The 17,054-nt window shown below is 42.7% G+C and overlaps 1 protein-coding gene across 2 annotated transcripts in view; it reads left to right on the forward strand.

Moving 5' to 3' along the window:
- TMTC1 (transmembrane O-mannosyltransferase targeting cadherins 1) overlaps positions 1-17,054 on the forward strand; it is a 133,381-nt gene that overhangs the window by 106,642 nt on the left and 9,685 nt on the right. For both annotated transcript variants that reach the window (XM_014256835.2, XM_088055044.1), the window contains 3 exons: positions 3,002-3,145; positions 9,438-9,546; positions 14,680-14,782. In XM_014256835.2, the coding sequence (XP_014112310.2) occupies positions 3,002-3,145; positions 9,438-9,546; positions 14,680-14,782 (356 nt within the window). The remainder of the gene's footprint in view (positions 1-3,001; positions 3,146-9,437; positions 9,547-14,679; positions 14,783-17,054) is intronic.

A 17,054-nucleotide genomic window follows, 5' to 3' on the forward strand; every position in this document is an offset into this window, starting at 1 on the left:
CAGCTCAGACTCCGGCTCTAGTTACTTTACCAGAGGCAATGGTTGTTTAGTGCTCTCTTAGGCTTGGTTGTTCTGCTGAACTCAGTTGAGTGGCAGCTTGTTCTACCACCATAATAAAGTAATATTCCAAATAAAATATTTGGAGAGAAAGAGAAGAGCTGAACCCTGGTGGCAAAGCCCAACACCACCACCTTATCTTGCTGTGGTCAGAATTTCTCGTAACTTTTGTTCAGACATGTAAAATTGAAGATGTTTTAAGTTCTTCGGGCCAGATGCTAAGCAGGTTTCAGTCGAAAATTTGTGCTTGCTGAAGTTCTGGGTTTTCACTTACATTTCTTGGAAAGGGCAATGAGGTGTAATGAATAAATTTAAACACAAGAAATAGAGCCCAGGATCCGTGGGAGACATGTTTGCATCCTGTGATTTGCTGTTGAGAGGTTTTAGTACTGAGCTCAGAATTGTTTTTATGGAGCTGCCAGTCAGAACTGTGCAATTTAAAGGTGAAATCAGTTCCCTTTTTTAATCTTGAGTTTTTATTCCACTCCAAATTGGTGCAAGCAAATCTTCTGGGCCTAAAATGCCATAGGAGCACTAAAGGCCAAGAACAGAATTAATTTCTGAAAGTTTGAGAGAAAAACCATCAGGTTTAGGGCTGTAAAATAGTAATCTGTTTCTGACTTTTCCAAGAATTGTCTGAAATCCTTTTTTCCACTCATAACTCAAGTGACTTCATGTCAAATATTAGAGCTATTTTATGTGTGAGTACTGACAGAAGTAGTGCACACTTTTATCCTAGCCATCTGGTAAAAAGGCTCAAAAATATAACTCCCAGACCTTTTTCTTGGTCCAAAACAATGTCAAAATCCCTTGGAGGAAATGGGAAACAAGACTGAGCCTGTGGTCATTTGCCCTAAGATGTTCTTTTCTCGATATTCTGGTCATGGTATCACACAGAGCTGCATCCCAAGTGCTGAAGAGCAGGCAAGCTTGGCCCTTTGCATTCCTCCTCTGCTGTTGCTCTGGAGGGCATTTCTCCCAGCCTGCTTCACCTGGGGAGACTTAGGCTAGATGACAAATGGATTTGAGGGCCAAGGTCAAGACTCCACACTACACCCTCATCTTTTCTTTTGCTGGCGCTTCTCCAAGCGCAGGAAGCCTCTCACACCCCAAAGTGCATCTGGGGAACTTCAGCAATGGAAAGTGATGCTTATTTCTATGTTAACTGCAGTTCTCACCACAGATCTCCTACTCTTTACAGCTCTGTGACAGGTTCAATTAGGGGTCTCTTCACTAGTCGCTTGAGCAGTGAATGCAGGTGGTGGAGTAAGTGTGGACACTGGGCAGTGCACCTGTGGTGGTCACTCAGTAGTGACCTCTGAGAGGCAGGATGCTCACCTGTGTGGGAAGGATGCTGGCACTCTGTAGTCATTATTTGCTATGAGTGATGGTCACTACGTTTATCTTTAGTTATTATAACAGACCAGTTTTCAAAAAGCACATGGCTGTATCCCTGAACAATTTCTCCTCAACTGTGTGGCTTTGCAGTCTTTGTTTGCTAGGTAAAAAAAAGGGCTTCGGGCTTTTCTCTTATTTAATGGTAGGAAACATCCTGGTTTTATTAGTGGTGGATGCCCATTTCTCCCAGAGTTCCCTTGAATGTTTCCAGCTTCACTCCCAAATAAGACCTTGCCAAAATCATTTATGAGCTGTGGAGTGAAAATGTGACTGATAAAAATGTTGCAGCAGTGTATAAAATGCTAAATTATTCATGGTTCTTAAGCACAGAAAATCCTAGGGCTGAACTGACATAGTGAAAAACTCCAGGCAAAAAAAACCCAAAAAAACCACCATGGAAAGTCTTGGATTAAAAACAATTGCAAACTTTAGTCAGGCTATACTATAGAGTCCTAATCCCTTCTACCTTTAAATGCCCCTTCTCATGCTGTACCCTGTGCTTTCATAGCCAACTACTTTTAATGTCATTATCCACATCACTTTCCCATGATCAGGGACCTAAGGCAAAGAACTGTCAGATGACTTGTCCTCAGAGCCTCAGACCTTCTCACACAGCTGGTCTCCAGGGACCTCTGTGGATGTCTGTCAAAAATTTATTTCCTTATCATAATGACCCTCAGTTTTCACCTGCCAATCACACAGGGGGTCCTGGATACTTACACTGAGTCCTGGATCACTTCCACCTCTTTTCTGGTGAAAGTAAAACTACAAACTAAAATATTAATGTAGGAGCACAACTTTGAGAATTTAAACTGCTGAATGGACCATGACCTGCTGCTTAATTTGGGGAGAATTTTAACAGAGATGCATTGGGCCCAATAATGTAATCTTCAAACTGAAACAGGCAGATGTGAAGATCAACAGGTCAGATAAAAGGAGAGCTGTACTGAACCAAATGCTACAAGAAGCTTAGAGAGTTCATGTTGTTAAGCAGTCTGGTTCCAGATTCTTTTATCATTTTGCTTAGTCCTGAAAACATTGTTCAACAGCTGATTTCAGGTTTTCTTTTGCACTTTATCAGTTTTATTATGAAAAAAAAGGAAAGAAAAAATTCAAAAACCCAACAAATATTTTTAAATGATGTTGTGTTGTGTTCTGTGTATATCAAAACGTATTTACATTGGAAACATTTTTAGACAAGGCAACTCTTGCTTGTTGCAGAAAGTGTTTTGAATAAAAACATTCAGGCTGCTTTTGTCACTATGCCTTTTGCTTGTAAGGGTAAGATAGGTTGTCAAAGCTGCTCAGCATTCCATTTTGCCCTGGAGATAGATACAAACCATAGGAGAAGATCTGATTTGCAATCTCTGGGAGTTGAAAAGGGGCCTCAGGATCCCATCTGACCTGCAGCAAATGAAGGGAAAACACGCTTTTGTGACATTCTTCTCTTTATTGAGTGCCAAACAGCATTGGTGGCAGAGTCAGTGACATCAGCTCTATTTGTCAATTAATGAGCATCTGTAACTTGATATTTCATTTTTCCCAGGCTGTACCCTCGTCACGCAAGTGCTCTCAACAACTTGGGGACGTTGACCAAAGACGTGGTAGAGGCTAAGGATTACTACAGACGGGCCCTTCAGCTCAACCCTCAGCACAATCGAGCTCTCTTCAACCTCGGCAACCTGCTCAAGTAAGTTGAATGCTGGTCTGGCATCCGAAAGTGATGGCACAAAGGTGAGGCTTACTTTGGGTATCCCTGTGCTGTCTGCCACATCACTCCAGGTGCTGTTCACAAGTGTGTTTCAGCTGTAGGAAATTAATTTGTTCTGAAACAGGCATCAGAAATGAGTTGCCTAAACACAGCTAGTCACCCGAGATCCCCATCCTGGTGGAGATGTGTAAACATTTCCAGGAGAGGAAGCTGTATTTTTCAAAGGTAGGCGTCAGATGCCGAGTAAATAAATAACACAATCCAAAAAATCCCTCTCTTCAAGTTCCCACTTCTCCTCATTAGCTGTATGGGAAGTTGTTGTATATTTTAGGTATAAGCACCTTATGCTGAGATGCTCAGAGCAGCAGAGGGTTCATTCCCTTGCAGAGCAGGTGGGTCTGGATTTGAGGGGAAGGCTGGTTTACATTCCTGGATGGTTAAAAACAAGTTGATGAGCTCATTATTTCACTCACTGTTATTTAGAGTGTTAGCCTTTAGCAAGGAGAATAGCAGACAATCATAATCATGCAAATTAATTTGACTAACCACATCTAAAGACTAAACATAGATCTGTGCAAGAAGCCAGTATGATAAGATCTGCAAAGGGTTCAATTAAAAAAAGTAAAATATCTCTGTTTAGCACAAGCAAAAAGGTCCTTGTTTTTGTGAGGATATTGTGGGGTATTTGCTGACAGAACTGCATAAACTACAGCAGTAAAAGTACATTTTTGTTGATATGAACTGCCCTTATTTTGCTGATAATAAGTCTTGGTAAATCTTTTAGAGCAGATTGGGCTTTGTGCTGGTTAAACCTGACAGGCTTAGTGTGGGACTCATTTTAAAGTGGCACTTTAAAACTTGTGCCATTAAAACTTGGTTTTTCTGGTCCTGAAATGTAACTCTGAGTATGGATTTGTATAAAGGACGTTAAGTGGGCTGCTGAAGTTCTACCTGGTCTGTTCAGAACCAGAGAAATTATCAGAATACTATTACAAGTAAACCTGGTGGTTTGAGGTTAGAATATTGAAAATGAGTAATCTTAAATGGAAAGCAGATAAGTGCTTTACTGAAAATACTCACAAGGAAGGAAAATGGCACAGTCTTATTACAAGAGAAAATAAAGGTCTTTGTATTATTCATCAAATTTGGTTGATTGAAATTAATTTTAGATGGCAATGGTGTTTAAAAATACATATTGTCTTTTAAATCCATCATGTATGCCTTAATTATAATTCTCTGTTACATTTTCTTTTTCTTTTTTTAAATATAAAATATTAATACAAAAGGATCTAAGCCAGAAGAAGCACCAGGATGTTCCATGTCAATTAGGCTTAAATCTGGCCTGTCAAAGGGCTCTTATGATCCAGCAGATGGATAAAAACTGGATTTGTTGTACGGAAAAAGCACAAAGGAGACGTGGGGAAAATTTCTTAGAACTTCTGTTTGTTTTCTGTGCAATATGTCACGCTTTTCACATTGTGATACTTCAGATATTGTGTGTCCTGCTGGCCTGTATGTGCTCCGCATCCTTCTGTGGTGCCACATTTTGTGCTATGTTAAATGTGTGTGCTGCTTGTGCTAAGCTTGTCAAGAGAAAGCACTCAGGATCCTCCTGCCCTTTTCCCACATCCATTTGCTCCCATTTCCTAAACTTCATTTAGGCTTCCAAAACAATGTAGTGCATCTGGACACAGCGGTGGCATTAATTGTATTGAAGGTGAATACCCTTGTCTCCCTGTTCAGCTTTACAAAACCTGCTAAAAACCAGGTGGAGTTCACAGTGCAGGGATTAGCACATATGTAAAGCAGATGCTTTACATATATACAGGTCCTATATGAAGGTATCCCCTAAAATGGGATCCCAAACCCTTTGGCCAGCACCTTTCCTAGATGATCCAGCAGCTTAGCAAAGACCATCAGCCATGCTGGAGCATGAGGTCACTTGTGAGATGACCAGAGAGGTACAAGGCAGAGATTTCACATTTCCCCTTCCTACAACAATGTCTTTATTTATATTTTCTACCTGTCTACAATTATCCTTTCATGTATATATATAAATGTGTACATATATGGTAGCCAGTGTTCTGAAGACACTAAATGCTAGCATAGTATGGATAATAAATGAAATAAAATGAAAATCTGCAGAATATTACAGACAGATATTACTTTCTGGCTGTGTCCTAGGAGACATTATGAAGTGTTTTTTTGATTTTTAAGCATATGTCAGAAGAGAAGATAAATGGTCAAGCAATAAAAGCATCTTCTGTCCTCTTTACAAAGGCTTCAGAGCATGGGGCAGATCAGGAAGAGACAGATCTGCAGCACTTAAGGCATGTCCAGTAACAGCACTACCTGTACTGTGGAATGAAACTGTCTGGCATGGGGAATTCCCAGTTGAACTCTGCTGAGTTCCTTGTGCCCATCCCTGCTCACAGTGTGCAAATCTGATGGAAAATACTATATTTCATCTCCTCTGGAGTACTGAGAGAAGGGAAGTCCGGGATTTTGGAAGGATGGGTTTGTACTTCCCGTGTGGGAATCTGCCTTTCATTATTCCATGCAAATAAGCTATTTAAGCATCCATTGCTTGAGATTTAAACTTGAATAAAAACTGTTTTGAGGACACAGGGTGGAATTTTAAAGTTGTTTTCCGTGGAAGTAGTAGATGAAAAATGATGTTTCCATTTTCTGTTTGCACATAAAGAAGACAGCTATGTGCCAGAAGATGAATGTTCTCAGGAAGTATTGCAGGGTAATGGCTGAATAAGCCTCTGGTTTTGTTTACATATTCTAAAATAAAGTTGTATGTCATAATTTTTCTGCCTAATATAAATATTGGAGAGCAGATAATTAAACAATGCTGACAGATTTCTTACTTAAAATAGACCCAAAAGATGGCCTACCTAAAAGTAAGAAATCTCTCTGCTTTCATGGTCTGTGATCAGTGACACAGAGCAGCCTGATGCTGCTTTCTTGTGTTTTGAGTATTTGACTCCTCTGTATAAATTCAGGTTTGTTGAGATGCAGATAAATATCATTCAGAATACCTCATGAATTTATAGGCTGTGGATATTTCTGTAAAGAGACAAGAAATAATGTATGAACGTGAACATTTGAAATAAACATTAATCTCAGGTTGCAGGAAGAGATGGATAAGAACTTCTTATTTGTGGTACCGTATCAATGCACACCTAAAGCACCGCAATATCCAGTACACTGTTCCTCATGAAGAAAAGTCTCAGAACTCTCACATGCTTTGGGAGTGTTCCAGCTTCATTTTTGAGGGGAAAATGAAATGCCTAAAAAAAATCTCCACTGAATCTTGAGTTTACTCAAAGGACTGATTTTCTTCTGGATGTAGAGTAGCATACAATGAGTCTTGAGCATTTGTTGTTGTGATTTAGTGCCAGTTGAGCACACCCATCTATTCAGAAGAAGAAGGACAGTCTGTCCTCTCTGATACAAGCTTCTGGATGTGAGTGTGCTGACACAGGCTTGTGGAACTGTCTGGAGATGCTGAAAAACATCAGAAAGGAATTACATGTATTGAGATTTAAGACCTTTTAGGTAGTGAAACGTTCCTTCTTTCATTCAGAAGCAAACTGAGTGGTGATGTTCAATGATACTGCACCTGGCTTTCTGAATGGTCTCTGCAGGATACTCTGTGTCTCATGAAATGGTGCAGTTATCCCTCAGTATCACATACACATTGGAGACTGCGGTTAAAAACCCCCACAAACTCTGCCAGTCTAATTTTTGCAGTAGACTGAAAAAATAACTTAGGTTATAATAATAACTTAGGGTCTCTAGAGATAATCTGGAGATCAAGCTAGCTGCTCAGAGCAAGTCTGATTGGATCAGATTGTTCAGGGCTGTGTCCAGCTGAATCTTGGATCCCTCCTAGGACAGAGATGCCAGAATCTCTCTGTGCGACCTGTTCCAGTGTTTTACCATCCTTGTGGCAAAAAAATATTTTTCCTTATATCTAATCAGGATGTCCCATGTTCCTACTCTGGCATCTGTTGCCTCTTGTCCTGTCTTTGTGCAGCTATAGAAGAGTTTGGCTCTGGCTTTTCTGTATCTTTGTAAAAATTTGTTCAGAACAGTTGTAGAGCCTTTGTTGAGTTCTGTGTTTCTGGCTTTAATACAGTCTAAATAACTTCACAAAATGAAATATGAAAGTTACCAAGTCCTTTAGAGCACTAATTCCTAGGTTGCTCTCTGTTGCATGTGAAATTTGCTCCAGTGCTAACAGCCCTGTGCATCGCCAGACTTTGGCAGGGTGATTTTACTTTAGAAGCAGGGTGCTTCTCCAACTGCAGGGCAATTGCAAAAAATATAGAGGAGATGCTCTTGGTTTTCGGCTTGAGCATGCTGATTGTAGAGGCAAGGCTGTGAGCTTGTGTGGGAGAGGGAGTCAAGAGAGGGCATTATGAAACAGAGTAATTTGGGTAAAAATTGGAATAAGTGGTCACAGATTGCTCCTGTCAGTTGAATTTGTTCTTCTCTCTATCACAGTGAAGATGTGCATTACCCAACTATTCCTGCTCCAGATCTCCAGTTTGTGGCAAATTAGTGTATTGGACTGTTCTTTCAATGCTTTGTGCTCTCCCAAATTGCAGGAGATTTATATAAGAGATGGCCTTGATCCTGCAAAGTGTTGGCCTTGAGCCAGGAAAGCACTTCAACCAGTAATTAATTTTCAACTTGCATACATAAAAGTTAAGTACACGTTTAAGTGCTTGGCCAGAACACTTGGTATCTTGCAGGCCTAAGTCCTCTGAGAAACTACTGGATCTGCTTTATTTAATGTAATTCAGTCTGTCACATAAAAAGATGCCATAATCTTTCCTTCTTTACCCCCACTTTCAGGAGACAAACATTGTTCTTGGATCAAATAGAGAAAAAAAAGAGGCCATTTTGGAATAAAAGAGTAATTAAGAGGGCTGCCCCACATTCAGAGTGAATGCTTGTGGTTAAAGGGAACTTTTACTGCTGCTGAGTGGATCACTTAATCCTTTTATTTCTGTAGCGGGCATTTCCTACATTTTCTGCCAAACATCAATACCTTTATTAAGCAGTCATCTGGTTTTGATTTCTAAAAATGTGTCGTGAAACTCCAGCCAAGGGATCCCAAAGTTTTATAAATTGACAAGCTAGCTAGACTTTAATTAGTGTAGGAGAAAAGTGGTTCTTTATTTGTTTTTGCTTCATTCATGTAATTTATCTGGAACACCACTGGAAGAAGAAAAAGACTAGCACAACTGGTTTTACTTAGCTTAATGCACAGGCAAAATATTCTTCCAGTTACAAACTAGAAAGGGAAAAAAAATCTGCAAAGCCACATATATTATCAGCTGAAATTTGCACCTTATAAACAAGATCTGGTTACTTGACCATGCCACTCAGATGAAATCTAAGGCCAAAGCAGCAAGGTGTTCACGTATTTTCTGTTTCCCCAGAGCCCTTTGTTTCTTTTTCTAAGCCCTGCTATTCGTATTCTTTGTACACCCAGCACAAGGAAAATGTTGTTTCAGCCCAGCTAAACATCCTTAGATGTTTGTACAGGAAACCTTCTCATTTTTCAAAGGAGAGAAATACAGAGCAATACTGGAGAAATTGTAGCTCAAATAAATAAACATCCCAAGTTTTTTGTTAAGGAAACCTCCATTTTCCATAGCAATAAAGGCAGAGCAATGCTGGGATAAAAACTAGCTCATCAGCACAGTCACCTCTCAGCTATCTCTGTTCATAATCCTTAGGATCTGAAGGACAGAACTCCTCTAGCCTAATGATCGACTTGCAAAGGAATTATTTAGAAATACCAGGCAGATTTAACTTGCAGATATTTTAATTTCAAAACAATGGAGCTGCAAGTGGATCTGTAAGAGCACTTCTCTGGGAACATGTAGAAACTCTTCAAGGTTTTAGTAAAGGAAGTGTTGCAGTGTCTCCAGCCTACTGAAGTGAGAGGGAATATCCTGTTCCCAGAACACAGTGCCTCCATCCTCTTGCCACCCTCCCTTCAGATACTTGACTGTATCAGTTCATTAAAGCCTCTATCCTCCCAGCTGCTGGAGACAGCGATGGGCTGAGGAAATGCTGGCTACTCACATCGTGGAGAGGAGGCAGGAATGAATCATTTAGTCTTTGTTGAAAAGGGCAAGCTGGGCACTTCCACGTCTCTTTGAAGTAGTTAATCAGTGAGATAACCTAAACATGTACTTACAGAAATATTCCTTTCTGGTTTTTTTTCCCCTCCTTCCTGCAGGTCCCAAGGGAAGAAGGAGGAAGCTGTAATCTTGCTGCGGGACTCCATTAAGTATGGCCCAGAGTTTGCAGATGCTTATTCAAGCCTGGCCTCGCTGTTGGCTGAACAGGTAATGGGGATAGCTGGGGTCCTCTGCCTGAGCAGGTAATGGGGATAGCTGGGGTCCTCTGCCTGAGCAGGTAACAAGGACTGAGGTCCTCTGCCTCTGTCTGCATGCCCTGCTGCCACAGCAGCCCTGCACCTCCCAGCCTTGCCTCACTCACACATGGTGGCAGGTGTGGGTCACTCACACATGGTGGCAGGTGTGGGTCACTCACTCATGGTGGCAGGTGTGGGTCACTCACACATGGTGGCAGGTGTGGGTCACACACATGGTGGCAGGTGTGGGTCACTCATGGTGGCAGGTGTGGGTCCACGCTGTCTGTGCAGAGCTCCTGGGCTGCTCCACAGATGGCTTTTCCAGGATGGGAGGCAGCTCATACACAGAGGGTAATTACACCCACATGGCGTGGCTCTGAGTTAAATTGCTGCTGAAGTTGTGAGTAAATCCCTTCTCTGCAGCTCTCTGCGTCTGTGGCGAAGTCTTAATCCATTGCACCTTGAATGTTGTGACAGCAGGAGAGGCCAGCGCTTCCCCTTACACACACGCCTACGCAGACAACCTGGAGATTGCATAATAAATCATTCCAAAGCTGGGGATTGTCAGGGACCAGGTGGCCTCTGCAGCCCAGATTCTGCCCCTTGCACACACCCACAGGGATTCGGCCCTCCGTTACCGTGGTCGATGATCATGAGCAGGGGAGTGGGAAGGCTCCCTGGCTTTGTGTTGCTCTTAATGAGCGGCTGTTCAATATTTTATTTAACCTCATTGTTCATGTGCCTCTAGGCCTTATTTGCTGTGCGTGGCCCAGGCTGTGCTCTGGAGGCAGGATTACTCATTTCCTCTCAGGCCTGTTCCCCACGCTCATTACTCAGGCTCTCCCTACTCTCTGTAGTTAGATAATTTATTTCTACAACGTCCCTGTGAGGTGAAATATTGTCCCCACAGAGGAAAAGAGAACTTGAGGCACAAAATCCTTGATTCAGAAGGAGCCATGGGGCGTGAGTGCCTGCACTGGGACCACCAAGCTCTCCTTTCCTCCACACCTGCAGCAGCAGAGGGATGCTGTGCCTTGTGCTGTGCTCCCACTCTGGGGCTCCCTGCAACTGCACAGCTCCAGCACACCTCTGCAAACCTTTTGAAAACGGACTTTTTTTTTTCTTCAGTCTTCAGCTCTAATTGTTCCATAGCATGGGGTGCTGAAGCTTTCTTAAAAGGTTGCTGAATATAAATACAGACAAAGCAAAATGGTATCTTTTGCTGTTCTCCATTATTCTGGTTAGTGGAATCTTCTCTCTGTAAGGGAAGGGGATGAAGTTCAGCAAAACTATAGACAGAGGTCTTGTTTAATCTTCTTTAAGGGTGTGGGCACTCTGCAAAATTCACTATGATGTATGTGAATTACTGAAAGATGTTCTATTTTATTTTCCCTTTAAGAGAATTTCAAATATTATCAATATTATCTGCAGGGATCTCGAAATACAGTGTATGAATTTAAAGACAAGTCCTATTGAATGGGAACTCTGCTTTGAATAAGCCCATCAATGAAGAGTCTGCTGCAAGTATAGGAAATGATTCCTCTGCAGTAATACCTGGTTTTAATATTAATTGAAATTATTAATTAGAATGATCGATTGCAAGGTCAGCAGAGCAATAAAACCATTATAGAGTCCTGAGACCTTCTACCCAAAGCAAATGCCATTAGTAAGTCCAGCAATAATTCATCTCTCTTACATATGGATTGTTCATCCTCTTGTGACTTGAGTAAGTGGCAGGCAAAAAAGATAGTTAGTACAATTTTCGCAGAAAACAGCGATTTTTCTGTAGACTTTTAACACCTTCTCATGTTCAGTCACAGCAGGTGCCTACTTGATTGTGCACCTCCTGTCTCACACGTTCATCCCAGTGACCACAGCAGGGTCTGTCCTACAATACCTGCTGCTGCCCGTGGCTGGGAGCTGCAGAATCACACCCTCCAGGGGTACAGGCGGAAGTTTTGGCATCTTCAGCCCAAAGGATGATGAGGAAAGCTCATTTTTTCAGTTTTGGGGTTTCCTCTGAGTCTGAGCAATAGTGTTCAAAACAGTTAAAAGTTACAAGAAGTATTTTTTTGTCTCTTTGTGTCCCAGAGCCTGTGTCACAGCTGTAGGGGTATCTGTGAGTCCAGGCAGTTACAGGATGGCATCACAGTGGAGTTTTGGGGGAGACACCACTGGGATGTGATATTTCTGGGATGTGATAGAAAGAGGATGAAGTGCCATGTTAAAATAACTTTCGTGAGGTGACCATGCCCATGACAACTTCAGCTTCTCCAGCTTTGCTCCAAGGCTAAAAGGGAAGTGTGGGCACAGTGAAATAGCCGCAGGATTGCCTTGGTCAGTCCTGCACAGCATGTTCCCCCATATTAAGGGGGATGAATCTGAAATAGTCCTTATGGTTCCTTCCCCTCTATGCATGTAAAAAGTGCTGCTAAGAGGAATGTTTCAGATGCCAGGGAATTAACCTGTAACTAGATATAATTGCCCTTTTCTCTCCTTGATAGCTGATTCTGAAGCCAGAGCTGACATGGAAAAAAACACTGCTGCATTGTATAGAACAGTTTGGCTTGTTTGTGCCTTTTATAAATGCCTGCCCTTCTGGCTGCTCTTTCTGCTTGGAATTGGAACTCAGTTGCAATGTATAGCAGTTTCCCTTGATTTCTGTGGTCACTGCAGTGGTGCTGGTAACAGAAATCAAACATTTTTGCTGCCTGTTTTCACAATATTCTAACACTGGTTCCCCACAGTTTCCCGTCTTTCCAGCTTCAGTTTCATCCATCATTTTGTGCTACTTGGTGGCTCTTTTCAGGCCCTGGCTTCGACTGATTTTGTGTGTGTGTTTCTTAAAAAAAGAGACTTTTTAACCCACTTAGCTGTAGAGGAGAGCCTACTCAGGCATAACCAAACTGAAAAACTGAGCCTTATGAAAAACAGACCTAAAACCCTGGAGTTAACTGAAAGATTCTCATATGCATAATTTTTTTAATATCATAAAAATCTCATACATTTTTAATGCCAGTCTTCTGAGTTTTGTGAGGTTGATGAATGTTTTATGAAGGTCTGGGAGTGGCATTATTAAGTGTTAATAAGAATCAAGCCTTGATGAACTTAGGACTCTATTTCTACTAAGAGGAGGAGAGGCTGCGAGGCAGGAAAGCTCTGGCAGGAATAGCAGGTTACACCCTTGCCACTTTCTGACTGTGCTTAATGCAAACACTTTGTTAGACTGGGCAATGAGCCTGAGGCATGCAGGGTTAGAATGTTAGGTGCCAAAAAAGCAATGCAACCATAATAAAAGTGCTAGAAGTGCTCAATATTGGTGAATGTTTTGACATGGAACCATCTAATCCAGTTTAACACAGCCCTTCCTTGCTTTAAAAATTTGGTTTATGGTCAGTAAATAAAATAAGCTGACATACGTGCATACAAAGCTGCATTCATTGGCTGAAAATTAAAAGCAGAGGAAAAGAAAGTAATACATAAATCTTGGAAAATATGCACAAAAAATTGCTCTTCATTTTAGTCAATTCTAATGATCACTACACTTTTCCTGACTCTGCAGGATAATGTTGTCAAGCTCACATCAATTTATCCAAAATTTCCAAAGTTAAGCACTTTTTAAAAATGTGTTTCTGTGCTTTATTGCACACTTATCTTTTTTGCTGGCTGACCTTTATCATGTAAATGTGAAGGGACTTAACTGTGGCAAACTGTGGGATTCTGCGATCAAGTCATACTCTTCCAGTGCAATTTATTCCAGCTCTCCAAGCTCTGAAGTAGGAAGTGAGAAAAGAGTCCTCACATTAAGCAGCTGTGGAGTAAAAGCTGCTGTCAGGTACAGATTTTAAATCCAGGGAAAGCCCAGGGGGCTCTGCCATTTGCAGGCTTTGGGGAGAGTCCACAGCTGGGAGTGGACTTACTTCAGTGTGGGTTGATTCCTGAGCGTGGGAGCTCCAGGCCCTCCTCAGTGAAGAGCCAGCTGGCTGACTTTGCTTGGGAGCTTCGTTGGGAGGCTGTGGAGTTTGTTGCTGTAGGGCTGTGCTGCTCAGTGGAAGGGGAAGAAATGAGAAAAGCATCTTTGGTGCTGGAGGCTTGCCTGGCACCCCTCTGCACTGTGCTTGTCTCTTCTGTTCACAGCCTCACTCCACAAACACACCCGACAGCCAGGCTCCGAGAGCAGGGGGAAGCAGGGCACCCATGCTGGTGAGCGTGCAGGCAGTGGGAGCCCATGGTCTGACTGGAGGGAAGTGGAAACCTCTCTAAGTTGCTCTTTGATCCAAAGGAGAAACCTGATTGTTGTTTCAGAACCAGGCTGTCCATAGCTCAGGCTGGACAGAACCCAGCCAGTAGGGTGCTTTCTGTAGGCAGGGTGTTCCCAAAGAAAAGATCTATATTCTCTAGAAATGTTCAGCACCAGCAAACCATCCTGAAATCTGTGCAAAATGAGAGCTCAGTGCATCTGGGGAATCAGCATGGTGCTATGTTCCATCAGTCCCAGTGAACTATACCTCACACACTGACAATGCCTGGTTTTAATCTGAATTTGTCTGGTTTTCCCCTCTCTTTTACCACCCTCCGTCTTTCTCCAGCTTCCTTTATCCCCCTGCACTCACTCCCTAGCTATCACACACAGCAAGCTTTCATTCCTTGTATTTTCCTCACTGCTGAAGGAAAGAACAGCAGAGCTCCAGAGGGGGGGAAGTTAGCCAGTGAGATGCTCATTAAACAAATAAATTAGAACATATCAGCTCCCAGATGACAGATATTTCTCAACAGAAGCAACCCAATCCCTGTTGCTGTGTTTTTCCTGGCTGGGCGTGTACCCAGCTGGGGGCTCACTGGGATTGCACAGGCACCACCTTTTCCAGGTGTTTCACGGGTAGCAAAGGCACAGGGGAAAGCTGTCTGAATTGCTCTGGGATGCCAGGTGGCAGCTGTATCACATCCATGCCATGGGGTAAGATTTTGGCCTCTTGGAAGGTGGGGTGGGTGTGGATTCCCCAAGCTTCCCGTGCAGCAAGGGAATTGTCACAGAATGCAGGTGTGCAGCAAATGGTGCTGACAACCTTTCTGCCGTGGCTAGGAAGTCTCCTTCTCTTTCAAGGAACGGCTTAAGGAAGCTGAGGAGGTCTATAAGGCTGGCATAGAGAATTGTCCAGAGAGCTCTGATCTGCATAACAACTACGGTGTTTTCCTGGTTGATACTGGTAAGTGAGAGAGAGCAAGGGATTTTTCCCTTTCTGCCTTCTTTGCTTTGATTTATTTTTATTCAGCAGTACACATCTAAAAGGGTGTCAAAAGCTTCCAAGGCAATAGATGTGCATCCGTGGTAGCTTGGAAATAAATATCCCTGTGCTGCTGAGAGGGCAGAAGCACTGGAATTCGTAATCACTGCAGGCACGGTGCAGCAGGAGCATTCAGCCTCGCTCTTCCCTTCAGTGTTTCTCACCATCTTCACACAGGCAGTTGCCCTCTTCAGTGTGAGCTGGGCAGCACCCTGACAGTACTGCCTTTTTTCCAGCAAGGCATGGCCACATCAAATCAAATCACAGGCACACAAATGGATCACTATGGTCTCTGGAGCACGTGCAGCCCTATTTTGTTACAGCTCTTTGACTGTAAGGCTTTCTATAGCCACCGCTATAGAAAGGAACATGGCTTTTAAACCACGATCATCTGTGAAAACAAAACCTTATACACTGTGGGGTGAATTGGTTTTTGAGGAGCTCTGTAATGGCATAATTTTTTTTCTGGGCTCCTGGTTCCCATCCAACTTCATTGGCACTTTCTGGCATTCACATAACAACAACAGAAACATCACTTTAATTGCCACCTTTTATCGACAGCTTTATAAGCAAGGCTAAGTTTGACAAATGATTAGTGGAAATTGACTGCTGTTTCATTGTGGTCCCTCCAGAACAGAGCCAAGACTCAGGGAGGAAATAGTATAGGCTTGAAGTGTGTGGTTGCCACCCATTCTTTCCCCACCACATGTGCCCAGCTCCAGTGGTGCTTGGGAAGAAGGGATGATGGTGCCTGTCAGTCTGCAACTGGCTGTTCTGCCTCTGAGCTGACACTTGGCCACCACTCTTCTGTACTACCAGTGTGAAACAATTACAAAACCAGAATCAGTATTCATAATCAAAAGAGGCATTATGGCATTAGCAAAAGGTTCTGAATTTGGGCACAGGCAAAATTCAAGCTTGCAAATAATAAAGATTCCTGAGTAATTTCCCTCTGATGTTGTGCTCATCTTTGCTTGCCAACCCAGATAAACTGTCCTATTCCTGCCAAAATTTGTGGTTCAAATGTAGTGCAGAACACTTTCTGGTTTTTGCACTCGTGGACTCTGCCAAAGTCAAAACTATAATTTCCTGGTTGACTTCTGTGCTTCCCTACAGACAAACAACTGGAAAAAACCCACTGACTTTTAATACTTGGGGCATGATGTGTCAATAACCCTCCTACAGACATGACAAGGCGTGAAGGAAGTGGCTGGTGGTGAGCTTGTTACAGGCTGTGCTCTTTGCCGGCGGCACAGGGAGATGCTGTGAAGCACCACGCCAATTAACTTGCAGGATTTTGTGCAACAAGCCTCCAGCAAGTGTCAGCTCTGGGGAACCACAACTCGAGACAGCTCTGCAGTGGTCACAGGCATTCAGTGTGTCTCCCTTAACGATGCACATTACCCCTGTGTGCTGAGCAGGGGAGGTGCTGGCTGGCTGAGGGACTGAGGTGTGTGCCCAGCTGCTTCCCAGGATGTTTTGTAGATATAATTTTCAAAAACATCTGCCTGCTCGGTGGTGGGGAAAGATCGAGGCTGCTGCTGGATGTTTTGAAAAAGTGGTACCTTGAACAACATGTCCTCAGCCTTGGGTGAATCTTGAACACTTATAAACCTCTCAACAGATGTTCCTCCTCACTCCTTCAAAGGAGATGATGAGATGGGTCCATGTGTCTTTTGAGTTTTATAGATGGTCTGAGAAAAACCAAACTAGATCTGGGAAGCTATGAAAACAAAATTCCCACAGCAGCATGTTCAGTGCCCCAACAGGCACTGGCTGTTTTCGAGATCTGTTTTCCAGCTCAAAATGGAATTAAATACATTGTGAAGTGAATTGGTTTAAAAAATGCCAACACTGAAAAGCTTTGTTGGTGGACAAAGCTCTTTGAGTATTGGTTTTCATCAGGAGATTATCTGGTCTGGAGCTCGCAAACCAATTAAATGAGCCCTGGGATTAACAATGCAGTATTTGCATTGCTGAAATGCTGGAACTTTATACTTTTACCTGTATTTAGCTAAATAAAAATGTGATATTAAGAGCAGAACTTTATGCATTGTGGTAGTGATCTTGCACCTCTCTTTTTGCTTGTATTTTCTTGTGGTGCTCAGTGGTGTCATGGGCTGCAGGACCTTGCACATTTACACACAGCGGAGCAGTGCCACCCAATGGCTCCTGCGCAGCACAGAAATGGTGC

Source organism: Pseudopodoces humilis, chromosome 5 (genome assembly GCF_049639895.1).
Source record: "Pseudopodoces humilis isolate 2021_Gansu_Grassland_sample_001 chromosome 5, ASM4963989v1, whole genome shotgun sequence".
Taxonomy (NCBI): domain Eukaryota; kingdom Metazoa; phylum Chordata; class Aves; order Passeriformes; family Paridae; genus Pseudopodoces; species Pseudopodoces humilis.